Source organism: Leptodactylus fuscus, chromosome 1, assembly GCF_031893055.1.
Source record: "Leptodactylus fuscus isolate aLepFus1 chromosome 1, aLepFus1.hap2, whole genome shotgun sequence".
NCBI classification, from domain to species: domain Eukaryota; kingdom Metazoa; phylum Chordata; class Amphibia; order Anura; family Leptodactylidae; genus Leptodactylus; species Leptodactylus fuscus.
The window spans coordinates 111,462,338-111,483,367 of record NC_134265.1 but is presented as its reverse complement, the minus strand read 5'-3'; the positions used below and the strand labels follow the sequence as shown (position 1 = coordinate 111,483,367).

Sequence of the window (21,030 nt, the reverse complement as noted above, 5' to 3'; positions counted from 1 at the left end):
GCCGCACACTCCCCCGAAATTCCGACCGTGACCAGCGAAAGTTTGCTCCGGCTCCGCTGCAGGACCTGAGATTATGTCATCACAGGTCTCTCAGCCGGGCTCCGATTGGTATGGGGCAGTCATTGGGTGGGCCAAAGGAGAAGCAGCGCGGCCCAATACATTTGTGGCATTGTGTGGGCGGGCTGATGTGCAAGCCGACAAACATGGTGGCTGGTCGCAGCTCCGTAGCGACGCTGCCATGCCGCCTGGCTGTACGGGGCCCGATGCCGGCTTAGGTTGCGGCCGCACGAAGACACGTTCGGCACAGGACCACGTGTGCCGACTTAGGTTATGGCCACAGGAAAATACACTAGGGAGAGGACCGCACATGCCAGCTTAGGTTGCGGCCGTGCCAACAGTGTCTTGCCTCCACCTCTTCTGTAAGTACACCGGGGCCGGGTGCTGTTCAGCCTCTGCCTTGCCTGATGGTGCTGCGCGGTATAGGCTGAGATGTAGCAGTGCCAAGACACGATATAGTGGGGTGGGGGGTGTCTTGAACCAAGAGGGGCTGTTGTTGCGCCGTGGGGGAGGAGGGGCATGGGCGTGGGAGGGCGTGTGGGGGAAAGGGGCCAGGTGCGCGGAGAGGGGCTGAGGGCTCCTGGTAAGTAGCCAGGACACAGGGGTGGAAGGGGGGGGGGGGGCCGAAGGCCTAAAGGGTGCGGCGCATCATAACCAACAAGAATTCGCTACATAGAGGCGGCTTAGCACCACACCCAACCCGCAGACGAAGTCGCGGGCACATGCTAGTTGGCTATAATCATATAGAAAGGAGTCCATTTCCACTGACCAATGTCCCTTGGCACCTTCTGTCTGATCACTGATGAGAATAAACAGGATTTGCCCTGTATGCTTGTACAAAATGGAATAGCGTTTTGGCATAAATATTGGATAGTGAAATGCCACTGTTTCATTGTCCTTTCTCAGATAACAAGGATGTGGCTATCATGATGAGCGATATGGATGTTAATGCCATTGCTGGAACCCTCAAACTGTATTTTCGGGAACTACCAGCACCTCTTTTTACTGATGAATTGTACCCCAACTTTGCAGAAGGAATTGGTGAGTTTCTTATTTTCTTGAGAATACCAGAAATTATTGTAAATGTTATCAACTGCCCTGCCAACGTTCAATGACTCTCTCAATTTCTCAGCCCTATCAGACCCTGTTGCCAAAGAGAGCTGTATGTTGAATTTGCTGCTGTCTCTGCCAGAGCCCAACCTTCTCACATTCCTTTTCCTCCTTGACCACCTCAAAAGGTAAGTGTATTTTATTTTTATGTTCTGGTTCTTTTGTTTTATGTCTTTAGGCTTTACTTACTGATTACAACTTAACGGGAGTTTTCTAGCTCCATTTATTTATTTATTTATTTATTTATTTTTAATATATACTAATGACCTATACACAAGGATAGATCATCACTGTTATCAGTGGGGGACATCAACTTGACACCTGCACATATCAGTTGTTCTGAAAGTTAGTGCGGTGGTCTGTGAGCACATTCAGGATGTTCCTATTCAAGTAATAAGAGCAGCGCTGCAATTCCCCAGAACCACCGCTCTGCAGCGGCCGGAGTAGCAGCAATTACTTGTATAGGAGCACAATGTATTCCTTCCCTGTCCACTTCACCTGCTACCGGTATTGGGAGGCTTCTGGAACAACTGATCAGTGCAGGGTTTGGGTAGTGGACGCTAGCATATCAGATACTTATGACCTGTCCTGTGCTTTATTACTGATATACACTCCTCAACATTGAAATGGTAACGCCAAGGAAAAATCTTACAATTCTGGATATCAAAGGGTCAATGTTACTTAAACCCAAATGATTTAGAAGAAAAAAAAGGAATACATTCAGAATATCTTGATGTATTAAAAATATCGTATCAATATATATTGTGTATGAGCGTTAAGCACAAATACACATTTACACGCCTTATCTTACTATCAATGAGGTTATTAATAGTTGTCTGAGAGATGTTATGCCATATTGAACGACTTTTTCTGTGTCTTCTTGTAATTCTATATTATTGTGCTTTTTGTAATTCTATTCTGGATTTTGTATCAGGGTGGCTGAGAAGGAGAGTCAGAATAAAATGTCCCTTCATAACCTTGCCACAGTCTTTGGCCCAACTTTACTCCGTCCTTCAGAAAAGGATAGCAAGATCCCGACCAACCCCACTCAGCCAATCAGCATGGCAGACAGCTGGAGTTTGGAAGTGATGTCACAGGTAATCTGAGAATTTACCTTCAATTTTGCACTTATAACTTTTTGTCTATTTCTAAACTATCTGAAATAGCTATTAGGAATAAATACATATTTTGTACACCATTGCTGTGCAATGCCCTGCTCGGATCAACCAGTTTATTTCATTGACGATCTTAAAATACGTGATCTATAGATCTCAATCACGTTATTTATTACCATTTTTTAGGTATTTGTTGACACTGTAGACTTGTTTCTACCAAGTTGATCAAACTGTATTTAAGCCCATCTGTTAATGACAAGTCCACCTCTATTAGATGGGTTCAGAGCATATGAACATATAACATACTTTTGTTTGCATTATGGTTTTTTTGTTTTTTTTTTATCATCATTGCACACACAGGATATATCACCAAAAAGGTCTAGTAGCTTATATCTAAAATCTATCTGTTCGACCTTGTGATCCATTATTTTGTCATAGTCTAGGGCCAGTGGGCCTGTCTTGGCATTAAATTACACAAGGTTAGACGCTCAAATGGTATAGGTAGAAAATGTGTGTTTCAGATTTGCATATTGTTTGTTGTTTTTGGAACAGGTTTTGATCCTAGAAACCAATGTTAGGCTCACCTGAATTTTTTTTTTTTCCCCTTTTGAATCTGTGCCTCCTATGTTGCCAAGATATTTATTGTTTTTGTTGAATAGAAATGAGCTATTTGGAGCAATGTCAGCGTCCCCATTGCCCAAAGAGGTAAGTCTACCACTACTCTGCACTGCCCTGTCTCCCTCCTTCCTATGATTGACAGGGCCAGGCAGCATATGCCTATTCTCACCCGTCTCGAGCTCTGTTACGCTCCCCACTGCTGTATATTTTTAGTGCATGTGAAGTACATGTGCTTGAACTAAGTAAGCATCATAATAGTACTGTGCTTGCAACAAGTGCGACAGAACTCTGGGCCAGGTGAGATTTACTATACGCTGTCTGTCCCTGTCAGTCAAAAAAAGGAGGGAGGGGAGGGGTGGTGTGAGCATATTGGCAAAATACAGTGATATCTCGGCAATCAGGTCCAAGGGGAAAAAGGCCATTTGATTTGGGTGACCCCAGTGTATCAGAAAAGCTGTGTTGATATGCTGGGTTCTGATGACAGACTCCATTTAACCTACTTTTCCTTTTGATTATCTTTCAGGTGCAGGTCCTGCTGTATTTTCTACAGCTAGACACGATTCCCACCCCAGACAGTAAACGCCAGAGCATACTCTTCTCAACTGAAGTGTAACGCAATACTCTACCCGCTGTATATATTACTGCACCTGAAGGAAATGTGCTGCCTCTGGGGGGCCTTTAACCTCTCCCCAGAGAGGGAGCCAAGAGAATGAAGGACAATGGCGTTTCAGTATGAGGCTTGCACTACGATATTATTAGCACTGAAAGTGCTCAATTTTTAATTTATTTATTTATTAGCTAATAGAGATCTATAGCCCAGTCAACAGTGGACCCATTGGCTTCCATCCCTACAAGACACAGTTATGTAGATGACCTCCATATCTCTTCAAGAACCTAAAGATCCCAAGGATTTTCTGTAGATCTCTCCATGAAAGAAAATCCAGTGCATCTTGTTTTTCTTCATTCCAATGGTTACTTTGTATGTCGAGCCCACCCCCAGAATGTCATGTTCTCTGTTTGATTAGAATGTAGATGATATTGTTAGACATTGGAGCTCATACTTGTCAATGCACAGTGTTAATATGATGATATATAAAGGCAATAGCTAATGTTTATTCTATTTAGGACTCCTTCTAATAAGCTTCAGAACTTGGCTTGGCCACTAGGTGTCAGAATAAGCCAACAAGACAAACCTGCTGCTGAATTAACCTTTCCAATGCTGGATATATCTGAGGTCCACATTTTTCGCACTGGGATGTCCTTTGGAGGACTTCCTTGTGCCTGTTATTTCAGGTGTATTTGTAGTAGTTTTTAGACCATTTTTTATTGTCTGTGGTATTTGCAGCATGTTTTAGCTGGTTCTTTCTTCTGACTGGCCTTTTATGTAACAGAAAGAAATATAGCCAAAAAATGTGAGGATCCAGTTTTATGCAGGAAACGTCAGAGTTTAAAATCTCATCTATCATACGGAGCGATTCTCTTTCCCAGCCCATTGCTATAGACAGGTATACTTTCTACACTAACTTTTTTACATTTAGAGGATATGATTGTTGGAATATGATCTCATGGCCTTGGCAGATTTGTTTAATTTTGTGACAGCATCAACCAGCTGATGTATTCGCAGCGTCATTGGATAAATTGTCTACACTGGGATCTGAAGCCATAAAACAAGTTACTGACTTTATCTCAAGTATTTCCTCCACTCAGCGGCTGACAGAATAATGTATTGGACAATGTTACAGACTGAAAGCGGAGCTGGTCTCTGTGATCAGGTGCTTCATACTGTGGACCACAGGAATTCACTGCCACAAATGTGGATACATTTCCTCCACATATTTCACTACCCTGGTGTACAGTTTTAGGGGTGATCTGTACACAGAGTACATGGCATGTAATGTGTGTGATATGCTATGAAGTATGCTGCCTTGCTTTGGAGGGGAGGAGGATGCAGGGTAGTTGCTGAGCATATATGGTGCTTTTGTGTGCGATCTTTTGCAAAGTGGATCCAGAATCCTCCTGAAGGATCTATTTCTCTCCAATAAACCATTCAGCAAAATTTGGGAGTCCATATTTGGGGCTAAGAGATGAGTAAAACATGAGACTTCCTAATGGCTCTCTCACCATATTGTCTTAGGTAGTTGGATTCTAGTTTTGGGGTCTATGTCAGTCAATGGACCATTGAGCAGACCTGAATATAAATCTTAGTTGAATGTTTTTACAGCCAGCAATATAGAATGAAAATCATGAATCAAGACTATCTGAAACAGTGTGACTTGGCCATTCATGGCATCTAAACAGAATGGACTGTAAGCAAATAGAAACCAATTGATCAGAACAGTAGGACTTGGTTCACTGCCTATCACTTGGCTGCACTGTTGGCGATTAGTACTAAGTCTCCCTCCCAGGCACCTTCTCTACCCACTCGCTAACCTAGTTAGTTGAGGATGTGGCTGGTAGGGAAAGAGAAGGTAAGCTAACATAAAGTGATAGCTAGGGACCGTGCAATAAAAGTTAGATTACATGTCTTGTGTTCTAGTTTCTCTTAATACGATAGCCTGATGTAGAGGCTATATGGCTTTGAAATACATGTATTTGTAGCTCTTTCCAGCTCCACCCCCTTCTCCCATAAATTTACATTCACTCTAAAATATCTACTGAATTTTACTCACTAATCTATTAAATTGCATGTTTTCAAAGACCTCAATGGAGGGGTGAGGTGGTAATAGGGGCCATGCAGTGCCGCACCTCCCATGAGGCGACCTGAAGCGAGCGCTTCAGGCGGCGCTATGCCAGGGCCTCAGGGAGGGCGGCATTTTTGCTAACCTAAGCCAGTCCAGGACAAGCTGTCCTGGACTGGCTTAGCACGGAGCGGTGGTTTGGGGAGGCCACTGGAGCAGCGCTGCCCCAGCAGCCTCCCCTCACGCTAAGGCAGAGAGCAGGCAGTCTCCAGGCCTACTCTCTGCCGGCGAACGGGGCTAAGCCCCGCCCCTTCACTTGGCCACGCCCCCGGTCCACCCGGCCACGCCCCCGATCCGCCCCCTCCTCCCGGCGGGGGGGGGGGCAGCTTTCTGCAGTTAGCTCGGGCGGCGAAAGGGGAAGGTTCACCCCTGGGGCCATGTGAAAGAGAGCTAGAAACACAAGCAGTGAGACTACATTCTACTATCTCACCCCAAGTACTTTATTCATGTCCATAAAATCATCAGAAAGATTAGGAATGATTTGTGGTCCTCTGATCTATTGGTTTCTCTACTAGTCAGTCAATAACCTGCTATTGTAAAAGAGCAGGTGCCCATATTATACATATTACCTTTCTAGACACTAAGATGACTTTCATCCAAGAACGTTTTTACTATATGAAGCCTAATGTTTTGTTACATACTCTGTCCTGTATACATGGTCAGCATTTATTACAGTTGGGAGGATTCTGAAAACCATTAAGGTTGGAATGTTTCTGCCTCTGTAAGCTTGGCATTTTCACCCCAGTTTTAGGGGTAAGAAAACAAACCCAAGATACATTAATGAGTTTTTTTTGTTTTTTTTCTAAAGTGGATAAATAATATTTAAAAAGGGAATTATATTGTATTTGTTTAAATATCCAAATGCATTTTTAGCCTCTGTTTGTACACAAGCTATACAATAAAACTAAAGCTGGAACTAAATTGTGGCTACTAAAGTACTTGGAGTGGGCAGGACGTCCGGGATTTAATGGGGAGATATATTTTTACTTAAATTTAAACAGCTGAAAGAAAGACCAGATGCCAAACTTATTAGGGCTCATTCACACAGGGCAAGAAGAGCCGTATTTTGGCGCTGAATCCATGTCAGAATCCACCCCCTCACAATGGAGGTCTACGTAGACCGGTAGCTTACTTTTTTCCGTGAGCGGCAACATGAAGCGAGCTGCTCTTCAGGCGGATTCAGCGGGTGATTCAGCCACCGAGTCCGCCTCATGGCATCACCCTCCGAACTAGGCCTGTTCATTTGGGCCTACTCCGGAGCGGGAAGCCGCGACTGTCAGAAAAGTGTCACAATCAGAACCAAAACATGCCAGTTCACGCCCCGTGTGAACTAGCCCTTATAGTGTCATAGACTTGGATCATCTTGCTGGAGATATTGGGCACTTTCCTCTTGGATGGCTTACTTCGCACCAATATTCTGCTTCAAAGATTTAGAGCAGTTTTACACACTTTAATCCATGTCTGTATGCCATGCCTCCTGTTCTATACTCCTTTCAGAGCTTTCCCAGCAGATGCAAGAAGTGACCAAAGCCAAGGCCCCACGTTGTTTTTGGCTGCTGCAGAAATTCAGCGGAAAAAAAAAAATGCTCTACAGTACCAACAAAGTGATTGAAATTTGTGTTTAAGCTTTTCCACACATTGCGGGGAAAAGACTTTTTCCTATATGTTAGGGGAAGAAACAAACACTGTGAAAACCAGTAAAACCTCAGTGAAGAATGCTGAAGGAAAAAAAAAAGCGCCATTCTTTTTCACTGCAGGATTTTTAGCTGCGTTTCACTATGTGGGGCCTTAGCCAAAGATCCACCATAAATCTGCTACAAATCTCGTCCTAAAAGTGGATAAAAGGGTGACTGAGGCTATATTTTATGCACCCAACATTATCTTTTACTAAAGCCAGTATTACTGACTCTTCAGGAAACCAATGCATCACATGTATTTGGTGGCACACTAAGATACAGTGGTGCTTCAAATTATGTGAACCCTTCAAAATGTTTTATAATTTTTTTGCATAAATTTGATCTAAAACAACATCAGATTTTTACAAAAGTCCTAAAAGTCCTCCATAGACATGCACACTTAACAAATCATACATGTATTTTTAATACTGGGGGCTGGCACCAACTTTCAGATGAAGCAATTTGACCAAATAACCATTTTGCCAAAGTCAGAGGGTCTGGGTGACTTACATTTAATGTATATGGAGCCCTTCAGGCCAGGGATACATACCCTGTACATACACATGGCAGAATTTCCACAAACTACCATAGCAAAAACACCTGAAAGCCAACATGGTCTTCCCCAAGCAACACTAGTGTAAATCACAGTGTGTGTAGAGCAATATAACTCAACTTTAGGCCAGGTTCACATCTGCACACAGGTCTCTGTCATTCAGGTCTTCTGGGGAACCCGAATAACAAAGCATTGGACCACTAAAACAGTGGTTACCTGCAGACAATGGCTGTCCCTATAGAAAATAATGGGTTGCGCTGTCTGTCTGTCTGTCTGTCTGTGCGGGACAGCTTCTGCAGCAGAGTCCCCAACAATGTAAACTCCAGTACAGATGTGAACGTAGCCTTACCATCCCCTTTAAGCTCAAGTGACACAAAATGGCTCAGATTAAGACTTGTGCACATTCTACATTCATTGTGACATCATGGAATGTCTGTGATGTCATGTAGTATCTATAATTCAGCAGAGATCCACACCATAAAACTTACGATTTGCACCTCAGTCTTCTGAATGTAGTCTCAGACATGTATCACAATATATCATGTTGTGCTGTTATGTTTTATGTTGGTGCAGTCACTGTTACATATCTATTACATGATCATGTATTTTAGCCAGTTTTATATCCTTTTTACAGGTTTTATCAAGATTTTTGTAATTTGCATAGATTACAGCTGAGCCTTCAGATTTATATTTTGTAGATGGCTTTTTTGTCATTTTTTTGCCCTTTTTATTGTAGCTGTGGACCGTGGCCATTAAATTCTTTTCCTACAGTACATGTCCCAGATGACCTTCTTCTCTCTGGTGTTTGACTTGACATAATCCATCTCCAGCATTTGGCATGTACAGTACCTTGTTTCTCTGCAGTATGTGTCCTCTTGATGCTCAAACACAACCCAACATATAGTTGACTTAGTCTGTAAGGGAGGAGGTGGTAAAATCGTGTAAGCCTTTCAAACAATATACCTTATATACTCACGCATAAGCCGAGTTTTTTAGCACAGTTTTTGTGCTGAAAAAGTCCACCTCAGCTTATATTCGAGTCATTACGGTAATATCATAGTTACAGACTCGGCATACAGACACAGCAGCGGGTGCCAGGCTGCAGCGTCGCCACGCTCCTGGCAGAAGTACTGTAAGTACTTCTGTAGTTTGAAATGAACAGCATCGCTGCGGGCCCGGCACACGCCCCAGTGTCTGTGTGCCGGGTCTGTAACTACGGTAGCTGTAGTCGTCTGTAGCTATAATGGTGCCACTCTGCTCCAGAGCGGTCGCCATTGCAATCGGCACCTCCACTGTAACTCTTAAAGTGGTAATGTCGGAGTTCCTGAGCACTGGAGTTACAGTGGAGATGCCCTATGCTGCGGGGAAGCGGCAGGCGCCGCCATGCCCCTGAAGAGAGGAGGGAGTGGGTGCGACCGCTCTCTCAAATGCGGCCCTGAAGCGCTGAGGGAGATTCCCGGCTGCCGGAGCTGAAGGGGAGATCCCCATCCGCCGGCAGGAGCGCGTACCTGGAGGAAGACCTTGGCTGCCGCACCTGAAGGGGAACTGCGGCCGGCCGCCGGCAGAAGCGCTGAGGGGAAATCCAGGCAGCCGAGTCTGCCAGGGATTCTCCTCAGCGCTTTTGCCGGCAGCCCGCCACAGTTCCCCTTCAGGTCTGGCAGCCGAGGTCTTCCTTCAGGTCCGCGCTCCTGCCGGCGGCCGGGCCCTCAGCGTCTCTGTAAAGGCTCCCCAGCTGCAGTGCTTTTCTTTTGCAGGCTGCTCTATGCAGCCTACAAAAGAAATGACGATCTTTGCAATGTATTGTAATGCATTAGCATTGTAATGCATTGCATTAGTGATCAGACCCCCTGGGGTTCAAGACCCCTGGGGGGTCTAATAAATGCAAAAAATAAAGTATAAAAAATTCAAATCACCCCCCCCCCCCTTTCCCTAGAACACATATAAAACTAATACTGTGAAACACATACATGTTAGGTATCCCTGTGTCCGAAAACGCCCACTCTACAAATCTATAAAAATATTTTACCGGGGCGTGGCTTGGGACTCCATGCGGTAAGACGCTACTCACCTTGGCTTCTACCTTACTTGCACTGCACGGACCTCTATATGCTCTCCTGTCGGCTCCATGGTGCGTAAAAACACCTCTGCTTCCTCCTCTGGACCTGCTGCCCCTCCGGTCTCCACCAGGCAGCCTGGGATCTCCGGCTACTTCATGCCGCCGACTCCCTCTTTACGTCCTACCACGCGGCCGCAGCCATCTTTGCAGGCCACGCTGCCTCCTCTTATCTCTTCTGCTCCACCACAGGGCGCAGCCCGGCCACCTATAGCTGTAGCAGCTGCCCTCCTGCCTTCAACTGCATCGCTGGATCCTCAGCGGTCCAACGCTGTGTGCTCCGTCACCCCTGGACCGGCAATGTCATCTCCTGCTCCCGCCTGGCTACAGCCCTGGAACCTAAGATGGCGCCTCTACATGGAGCTCCCCCTGCATCTCCGTCTGCACATCAGGTACCGCAGGCTCCTGCACCCCCTGTCCCTCATGGCTTACAGCCCTCAGATTACCCTGTAACCCTGGCTCCTGTCCTGACTATACCTCCTCCAGCAGCCTGCCTGGGAGGCCTGAACACTGCAGCTATAAGCTCTGCCTCCCCCCCCCCCTCAGCCCCCCTGTACAAAACCAGCTTCAAGGCCCACAACCTCCTGCTCACACACTGGGGACTGAACTGGGTTTAGGGGCTACTCCCTCTGTGTCGCCCTATGCTGCCCTATCCCCTCAGTCCTCTTCCTCATCCCTACAGCCCCAGCAAATAGAAAAGGATGATTTTCTCTCATCTTCTCCTCCGCCACAATGGCTCCATTTCCTTACTCAATCTCTAATTGCTGAGGTCTCTTCAGTATGCCGCAATGAAATCTGCACGGATGTCTTGCTCCATTCACCAACGTCACATTGCACCACAGACTGTCCAGGAGTTGTCAGATGCATTAGTCCAGGTCTGGGAGGAGATCCCGCAGGAGACCATCCACAACCTCATCAGGAGCATGCCCAGGCATTGTAGGGTGGTCATACAGGCACGTGGAGGCCACACACACACTACTCAGCCTCATTTTGACATGTTTTAACCCCTTCCCACCGATGGCATTTTTTGATTTTCGTTTTTCGTTTTTGACTCCCCTCCTTCTAAACCCCATACCTTTTTTATTTCTCCGCTCCCAGAGCCATATGAGGTCTTAATTTTTGCGGGACAAATTTTTTTTCATGATGCTACCATTAATTATTCTATATAATGTACTGGGAAGCAGGAAAAAAATTCAGAATGGGGTGGATTTGAAGAAAAAATGCATTTCTGCGACTTTCTTACGGGCTTTGGTTTTACGGCGTTCACTGTGCAGCCAAAATGACATGTCCCCTATATTCTGTGTTTCGGTATGGTTCCAGGGATACCAAATTTATATGGTTTTATTTACATTTTGACCCCTAAAAAAAATTCCAAAACTGTGTTAAAAATTTTTTTTCCTAAAAGTCGCCATATTCCGACGGCCGTAACTTTTTTATACGTAAGTGTACGGGGATGCATAGGACGTCTTTTTTTGCGGGGCTGGTTGTACTTTTTAGTTCTACCATTTTCGGGAAATGTTATTGCTTTGATCACTTTTTATTCAAATTTTTATCAGAATCAAAACAGTGAAAAAACGGCGGTTTGGCACTTTTCGACTATTTTTCCTGCTACGGCGTTTACCGAACAGGAAAAATATTTTTATAGATTTGTAGAGCGGGCGATTTCGGACGCGGGGATACCTAACATGTATATGTTTCACAGTTTTTAACTACTTTTATATGTGTTCTAGGGAAAGGGGGGTGATTTGAACTTTTAATTCTTTTAATTTTTTTTTTTTTTTTTTTTGCATTTATTAGACCCCCTAGGGGTGTTGAACCCCAGGGGGTCTGATCACTAATGCAATGCATTACAATGCTAATGCATTGCAAAAAAGCATCCTTTCTTTTGCAGGCTGCATACACCAGCCTGCAAAAGAGAGGATTTGCAGACAAGCCTGGGAGCCTGTACAAGGCTCCCGGCTGTCATGGCAATGGGACGTCAGCCCTGGAGCATGCTCCAGGAGCCGGCGATCCCGGCCAAAATGGCGGCGCTCATGACCGCGGCGCCGGAGGGGTTAATGCCTCCAATCGGTCCGGGGACCGATCGGAGGCATTAGAGCCGGTTGTCTACTGCTTAAAGCAGTAGACACCCGGCGGCTATGGCGGCCGCCAGGCTCCCGGGCGGTCGCCATAGTTACAGACCCGACATGCGCCGTACTATTACGGCGCATGCCGGGAAGGGGTTAAGGACATTAAAAGTTGGATCAGTCTGTAGTGTGTTTTTCCACTTTAATTTTGGGGGTGACTCCAAATCCAGGCCTCCACTGGTTAATAAATTTGATTTTCATTGATGATTTTTGTGTGATTTTGTTTTCATCACATTCAACTTTGTACAGAACAAAGTATTCAATGAGAATATTTCATTCATTCAGATCTAGGATGTGTTATTTGAGTGTTCCCTTCATTTTTTTGAGCAGTGTGTATGAACTGTATAGTCTCCTTTTACAAGGCTACAACTTCCAGCAAGCCCTAACAGCTGTAGAATACAGAATGCCTCTTGTAAGCTTGATAGGTGGCAAAATTTAGGTTTGCTGAAGCATACCTCATTTCTCTGACATATGCCATTGGTTAGGCACTTTAGTGCAATACGTTTCCCATAGGCTTATTGGAAAAAAAAAAAAAAATATCATTATTAATATGTACAGTACACAGCCACTTGGAAGCCTATAGATACACCCAGGACCACACTATTCATGAGGCTATGCGAACCTCTGGTCTCAGGTGACACTTTCACAGTTCAACCCACTCATACCTCCTAACCGTCCCGATTTCCGCGGGACATTAGCGATTTTGGTGTCCTATCCCGCGGTCCCAGTCGGTGGGAGGTATGTCCTGGTTTCAACTCAGATTTGCGTCCGGAGGACACAGATCTGAGTTAAATACTTACGCAAATACATACGCTTTGCCGCGGCGCTCCGGCTAGTGGATGTGTAGGTGCGATGTGATGACGTCACATCGCTCCTACAACTCTGTTAGTGAAATTGCCGAGAGAGCTGTGGGGGAGCGTTGGAAGGTGAGTATAAGTGTTTTTTTGTGTTAAACATTGAAGTGGAACATAATGAAGGGGGCCCATGAAACTGGGGGCAGATGAAGGGGGGGGGGGGAGAACGGCATGAAACTGGGGGCAGAGATGGGGGGGACATGAATCTGGGGGCAGAGATGGGGGACATGAATCTGGGGGCAGAGATGGGGGACATGATTCTGGGGCAGAGATGGGGACATGAATCTGGGGGCAGAGAGGGGGGGACATGATTCTGGGGGCTGAGATGGGTGGACATGATTCTGGGGGCAGAGATGGGGGACATGAATCTGGGGGCAGAGATGGGGGGACATGAAACTGTGGGCAGAGATGGGGGGACATGAAACTGGGGGCTGAAATGGAGGGGGACATGAAACTGGGGGCAGAGATGGGGGACATGATTCTGGGGGCAGAGATGGGGGACATGAATCTGGGGGCAGAGATAGGGGGACATGATTCTAGGGCAGAGATGGGAGGACATGATTCTGGGGGCAGAAATGGTGCGTATAATGCATATACCGTATATACTCGAGTATAAGCCGAATTTTTCAACCCAGTTTTTGTGCTGAAAAAGCCTCCCTCGGCTTATACTCGAGTCAGCAAAAAAAAAAAAAAAAATTATTTTATTTTATTTTTTTAGGAGGGTGGGTGGGGGTGTCTATGACCAGCCACAATATCAATGTATAGAATCTCCCATTAAATAGTGCAAAAAAAAAAAAGATTTTAAAAATAAAAGTTCTTAATCTCTCCTTTCCCTAGAATACATACAAAAGTTGAAAATTACTGTGAAACACATACACATTAGGTATCCCTGTGTCTGACAGTGCCCGGTCTACTGAATATAGGGGATCTGCAGTGCTCCTGTTCCGTCGGGAAGGAGTTAATAGGAGCACTGCAGATACCCTATAGTCAGCCAGACTGAATTCCAAGTGGAGGAAGAGAAAAGAGTCCTCAAGCTCAGGGAAGGGGCAGACAGACAACCAAAACAGCCCCTCCTCTTTCCCAGCACCCAGCAACTACTGAACCCAAAAACTCCGACCATTTTAATTTTTGAAATTTTCCAGTAGCTGCTGCATTTCCCCCCTAGGCTTATACTCGAGTCAATAAGTTTTCCCAGTTTTTTGTGGTAAAATTAGGGGGGTCGGCTTATATTCGGGTCGGCTTATACTCGAGTATATACGGTAAGTTTGCATTAGGACTCCCGTTCCCAAATGGACTCCCGGAACAGAATACTGAACGCAGATGTGAACCGAGCCTAAGGAACAGAAGAGGCTACATCCTCTTTATGGATAAAAGTTTTATTCTAGGAAGATGAGTTCTGGACAGCTCCCACAAATGGAATGTAAGGTGGTTACGGGCATAAGGCGGCATCCTTCACAAAAGCAATTCGGAATATGTTGGCACTATACAAGTAGGCTAAATAAATAATGTAGACGGGACAGCTGAAGTGTTTTGTCACATTGTGTGGTTAGCTCTGGAGATCCTCCTAGAATAGTAAGGCTGGAATAGGAGCCAGTGTTAAGTGTGAGAATGCAATGTCCAGAGCATGGTATGAGACTGCGTGAAGTACCAAAGCCCAGGTGTGGTCTCTATGAGATGAACAGAGAACTATTAATTATAATTTCAGGAATGTTCATGACTCCATTTGTTTGAAGACTTAAAGAAATTATGCCACCTTGTGTATACTGAATCCACCAAGATTACTGTACCCCTTAAAGTGACTGTGATGGAATGACCTCTGTTCCTTGACAGTGACAAGTCCACTTTCTGTCACACTGTACCTGCAATTGTTTAATAAAGTTCAATTGCTGAATTTTACTTGGTCTGCATCTGTATTCTTTACGCTAGGCTCACACTAGCATTTGGCTGCATGAGGACCCAAAAGACGGAGAGTCTGTCTGCCTAAAATGTGGTTTATTGAAGTGTTCTGTAGACTATTATGAGGTCCACCGGGTGTCTGTCAGGTTTTTGCTGGTTTTCTACTGGAGACTCCAATGCAGGTGTGAACCTAGCCTTACATGCCCCAATAATGAGAATTCAGAGCAGTGGGGGCATGTATTCCTGGGCACTAGCACTATCAATCAGAGTACCCATTAAGAAAGGTCAGGATGACCGACACATTTGGGGCATTGATCTCTGTAGCAGGTTGAGGCTGGGTGACAAGATAGTGCGACTTACGAACCCAGGAATATGTGCTCCGATGCTTTCACACCTCAGATACATATAGTCCCAATTCTCAGTACTGGGCACATGAAATTAGAAAGCCCTGGAATGAATGAAGTGCCATGTGCACTGTATGGATGGCGCAATAGTTTGCCCAAGCACAATGTCACTCTATTAATCTCTATGGATCTTCACATGCCACATAGAACCGAATAGAGCACCAATGTTTACTGCGCCATTCATTTGTGTGTTCAGTGGGAGTCACTGCGGCTGCACCGCCTCCTGCTCCGACCCTGCACAAATGGCAGCCATGGTCAGTCAGAAGCAATACAATTAAGTGACTGACTTCCTATGAGAGTAAATGATACATCTAATTATACAATATTAATGACTGTGTATTATAATTAGAAATAATTACTTCTTTTTCTGTCTTACACCAACAAATATTGGTCCAGACTTTGACTCCACAGCCCTTGTTGTCTCCCAGCGATCAGTTATAGCCCACACATGGTCGATAACACCCCGATGTTTCCCTATACCAACTGACTCTCTCCATCTCACATACATATACAGCTATGCAGAACATTGCTTTCTATCCATTGTACTGGACATAACAGCCATCCTGTATTCCATCCTAGTCACCCTGCTCACTGTCATTCTACATAACATTCTTCATGAATACCACTCACTCTGTGACCCGTTACTGGAGCATGCGCACATCATGTTCCCGGCGGGACAGTGGGCAGGACCAGCAAGCTACGGCTACGGACTAGTGCGCATGTGCTCTGGTGTTTCGCCGCCGTGTCTTGTAGAATTTCGTGAGCTCCGGAACCGGAAGTGACCCGGAGATCTATCCCGACCCAGAGCACCGGAGCCGCTTCAGATTTGGGAGAAGGGATGAAGACCGTATGTATACTGTGCAAATAACCCCTGTCTGTTATTGCCTGTGTATCCTGCAGCGCGTAGACCAAGTCAGTGCAGCTGACGAGTGAAGGTCCGTGTTGTCACTATGTATAAGAATAACTGTATACTGTGATGGATAGGGGTGACGTCTAATGTTTACCCCTGTGTGTGAAGTATGAGGTGCGAGCTTAATATATATAGGATGTCTATATATATATATATATATATATATATATTTATTTGTATTTGGAGTCCTGTAGATAGATAGGTATAGGTTGTCTGTCTTCTTATGCAGTCAGTGTAGTGATGTACACTCCCCATAGGCTCCCCATATGTACAGGCACAGAGGGTGAGACTCTGGCTCAGTAATGTTACATAATGGCTGCGAGTTATTCTGGCTTTGCCTTCCTTCTGGTAGTTCTTGGAGAGTTTTTCCTTCCCTGGAGCTGTTCTGACTGCGCCTTCTGTTCATCGCCATATTCTGGTATCAATGTGAGATCTGGACTTGCCAGTAAGTCTTTTTCGTGTAGACTTTCAGCTGTGCTATTTTAGCTAATGGTCCCGTCCCTTCAGCTATTCGGCATGTTGTGACAGCTGTCCAGTTTGCTTTATTGCCACCAACTTGTGTCTGGAAGAATTGTCAGTAATCTAATGCCAGGGGACAATTTCCCTAGAAATGTCTTTGGCCATCAATGGCCTCTGTTCTCATTCAGAGATGTCTATCTGTGTGTTTGCCGTAGCTTAGTGACATAAGTAGTGATCATATGGACTGAGTTTTTGTTGGATCTGATGCCAGAACGCTCCAGTCCACCCTGTAATATTGTTTTGACAGTCAACAATAGGTTCATCTTAACTGCTGATAAGAGAGATATTGTAGGTATTGGGGTGCGGCATTGTAACTCTACTATCTGCTGGTCAAAGTTCTTTAGACAGACGGCTCCTTCCCCGTATACACATGTGGTCAACTCAAAGCAATGAAGGTTGCCGACCCCTACCCGAGGTGTTGGCCTAACTTGCGTAATGAGATTTGAGAGACATCAAGTTGACCTTTCTTCCACTCGACATCTGATGTGACTATTTTAGTAAATTCTCTGCATTGTGGGGTATATATGCAACTGTTAGCTAATACGCAGAACGTAGACATCCCTGTTCTCTGTAAAGTGGTCACCTTAGGTTATTTCAACATAAGATAAGTTGTTTTAACATAAGATAAGATAATCCTTTAATAGTCCCACATTGGGGAAATTTCAGTATGTTACAGCAGCATAGTAATACAGGTACAGGATAATACACAGGTGTAATACACAGACGTATATTACAGACGTAGACACGCATATGCTGAGAAGATATACTAGGAGTCCATAGCAGCTAAGGAACGAAAGAGGAAGACCTCATGGTCATCGTCATAATCATTAGTTCTCTGCGCAGAGTGATCTACGCTTGGTCTGATGTAGATTATACAGCCTGGTCGTGGTTGGAAGGAATGACCTGCGATAGCGCTCCTTCTCACACTTGGGGTGAAGCAGACGGTCACTTACAGTGCTGCCAAGTCCCATCAGGGTCCCATACATGGGGTGGGATTTTTTCTCCCACATGGAGGTCACCACAGACTGTATCCTTCTGTCACCCACCACCTGTACTGGGTCCAAGGGGCTCCCCAGGACAGAGCTGGCCCTTCTGATCAGCCTGTCAAGTCTATTTCTGTCCCTGGTTGATATACTGCTCCCCCAGCAGGCCACACCGGAAAAGATGGCTGAAGCAACCACAGAGTTGAAGAAGGCCATAGTTGAGTGGAAGCTAAGCTGCATTGATTAGCCACTACACTTACCTATACTTATGATAAGTCATCAGTAAATTTTGCCCAGAAAACCCCTTTAAGGATAGGGCTACACAGCGACTCCCATTGTGTGACCAATGATCACTGTTGTTCCGCATGGCTCCTTCTCTAATGTAAGTCAGTGGAGTCACGGTGCAACCCCAGAATATTGTGACTCTAGTTTCAGACTGAGCAGTGCTGGATTGTATCACTACTAGACGTCACAGCATCCTTGGGGTGGCAATGTATCTCCATTCCCTTACATTGGTGAAGAAGCGTCCAGAGTTGCCATTTATCCCTAGCCTTATAGGTCAATGGAGCCCATAAGGTTATTTTATGATGGATCCTTCATAGCTGTTATAGCTTCATTGAGATTGAAATTCTTTCTGCTAGGATCAGACTGTGAGACATTCCTTAAACAATAGAAAATAAACAGCTTTCAATAAAATTTCACAGTACTTACTATTGAAGCTGTTGAGTGACAGATGAAATTGTAACTTGCTGCCTTAGGGATAGTTCTTTAAAGGTTATTTAAAAGAACCCAATCTGTAAATAGCCTTTAGGATAGAGTCACATTTTTCTGTGTGTTTAGAATGGAATCTACAGCAGAATTCAGATTTGCAGTTTGATTTGCTGCAGATCCCGCACTTGGATTTGATCCATTGTATAGGACAAATCCACATGTAGCTACCTGATGTTATTTCTACGTGATTTATGCACAGAATTTATGTCAAGCACTGACATGTCACTTCTTTTTGTCCCGGAAAGTGGGTTTTCAAGCTTGTAGTGAAATTCTGCAGTCCTACTGGTGATGCTGAATCCCATTGAAGGCAGTGGGAGGCAGGTGTCAGTTTCCATGCGTTTATTGTATTACAACTCATGATAAAACATAAGTAATAATTCCCGTATGTGAGCATACCATTATAGTGTACCATTACTATAGTAAAGCCATCCTCCATAACACAGGTAACAACACCTGATAGGTTATCTCTGATTCTAGGGGTGAGAACAGGCCTAGCTTCTGTGCCCATCTTTGTAGTCCATCCACTTACTAGCTATCCATCATGGTACACTAGAAGGTAGAGTAAGTTAGTGTTCACCTCGCTCATATCTCTGTATATTATTCTTCTCCTCCCTCCCACTCACCATAGACTGCATTGTAATCTTATCAGTTTCTGTATGGAGTAATTGACTAAAATGACACAGATAAGAAGCAAAGCTGATGACATGGGCACTTATATGAGGTTTGATTCCTTGACTTGCAGTATTCATTTATGAAAAAAAGGGATACTTACACTTTAACTGTGAGGTCTCAGACTAGGTTGGGAGTGGATGTTATATAAAAGGTAGTTAACAAAGTGCTCAATCACTTTAGGCTACTGAGATTCCTTGAGGAAACATGAGCTTACGTTGACATATTGTTTTCTAATGATCTAAGTCTCAATGAGAAAGGGATCAGAATCAAATCTCATACTCACTGTGAAAAGATAAATTCCCTTACATAAAAGCAGATTAACTCTGCATATGCTGATTCTTATCTGTGGAAGGGAAATATCCACAGCAGAATTGTGAGAGAGCGGGCACGCTGCAGTCTCTAGGGTAACATGCGCCAACTGTGCAGCTCCATCCATTCTCTATAGAGCCAATGGAAACATTTGAGGGCCACCAGTTGGCTGTCTGTCAGGCCCATAAATTCTGAATGGAGTGATCGTGTGTATGTGTGACCACTGCTCCATTCATACTCCTCTCTTTGGACCATGATTATAGCACAGATAATTTTACATCTTTTGTATATTGGCCTTTCCTCTCTTCTGTGTTTCTGTAGAGTGAACAGTGTGCCAGACCCCTCACTGATCAGCTTCAGCGCACTGGAAACAGCTCTGCTCCTGTTTAAGTACTGGAATTACAGCTGTGTGCCTATTACTGGAATAGATGCAGAGCTGCTTCCGGCACCTGGAGGCAGCCTGATCAGCTGATCGGTGCAGGATCTAGGTGTTGGACCTTTCCTGATCAAATATTGATTGCTTATGCTGTGGATAGGTATCCAGCATTAAATAAAAAAACAAGCTTGCGGCCTGGAAACCCCATTTATCCCTAAACATACATATAGCAGAAAGTCAGAGATCTGCTAATTGTAACTTTATAGCTTCATTATTTCTAAGGCTCTGTTTACACTAAGACCACAAATCCTGTTTATAGTAAAAGCCATGATGCTTAATGATGTATCTAAATGTGCCCGACAGTCCCCAATAGATGAAGGCACTATCTCAAATATTACAACCATTTGTCCATCATATGTATGTTATTAAGTAATGTGCAGGCATCATTTATGGCGATGTATTCGTGGATGTCATCACAGTCCATCATCAGCAAAGAGGCTACTTGTTGATGGTTTCCAAGTATCTGATATTCCTGTACACCGAATAAGTGTGCTAGATGGGGTTAGATAGCTTGGGTTGTAAAATAGGGAGAGGATGGAGAAGTAGCTGTGAATACATGGCCCTTCTACAGTGAAGTATATGGAAGCACAGTGACATGGCCTTACAGCGTAATCCAACCAAGGACAACATCTGAAGGAGTTTGTTTGTGCTCCTCATGTTTGTGTGGGTTTTCTCTGGGTGCTGCGGTTTCCTCCCACACCCAATATGAGATACTGATTGTCAGTGTCTATGGCACTATACAAGTAAGCAAAAATAATATGGAGGGAATTTATAAGGTTGCAGACTAGAGATGTATGGTAATTTTTAGGCTTTTCACCCTGTTACTTGCTATCTGTGCAGAAGTGCAGTCACCTCAGGGTCTTAGAGGGCTAGAGACTGTGGTATACGAGGGATGTTTCAGATACATTGTTATGACTGTTTGGTTTATTAAAAGAAATAAAAGCAGGAACGCCTGTTATTCTGTGATCCGTAAGTTGGCGTGTCTTCTGCGCAGGTTTCGGAGAGGCTGAACAATAATCCTTCTGTTGTTTCTTTGCAGTGTGTTGCTGCCAGTGTTTTCCAAGCTCTTTGAAGTGGCTTTTGGAGAACAAACCTCCCCCTCACAATCTGATCTCCAGTACAAAAAACGCCTAGCTGCACACTTCCTATTAACTGAATCCCCTGTGGTTA

At 44.7% G+C, this 21,030-nt stretch overlaps 2 protein-coding genes across 2 annotated transcripts in view; both read left to right on the top strand.

The window, feature by feature from the left end:
* BCR (BCR activator of RhoGEF and GTPase) overlaps positions 1–6,581 on the top strand; it is a 36,702-nt gene extending 30,121 nt beyond the window's left edge. The window contains exons 20-23 of the mRNA XM_075276247.1: positions 964–1,098; positions 1,190–1,295; positions 2,102–2,264; positions 3,424–6,581. Coding sequence (XP_075132348.1) covers positions 964–1,098; positions 1,190–1,295; positions 2,102–2,264; positions 3,424–3,513 — 494 coding nt within the window. The 3' untranslated portion in view covers positions 3,514–6,581. The remainder of the gene's footprint in view (positions 1–963; positions 1,099–1,189; positions 1,296–2,101; positions 2,265–3,423) is intronic.
* A 9,410-nt stretch (positions 6,582–15,991) lies between these two features.
* Positions 15,992–21,030, top strand: part of SPECC1L (sperm antigen with calponin homology and coiled-coil domains 1 like) — a 35,330-nt gene continuing 30,291 nt past the window's right edge. Inside the window, exon 1 of the mRNA XM_075276074.1 lies at positions 15,992–16,107. The gene's annotated coding sequence lies outside the window, so the exon portion shown is untranslated. The remainder of the gene's footprint in view (positions 16,108–21,030) is intronic.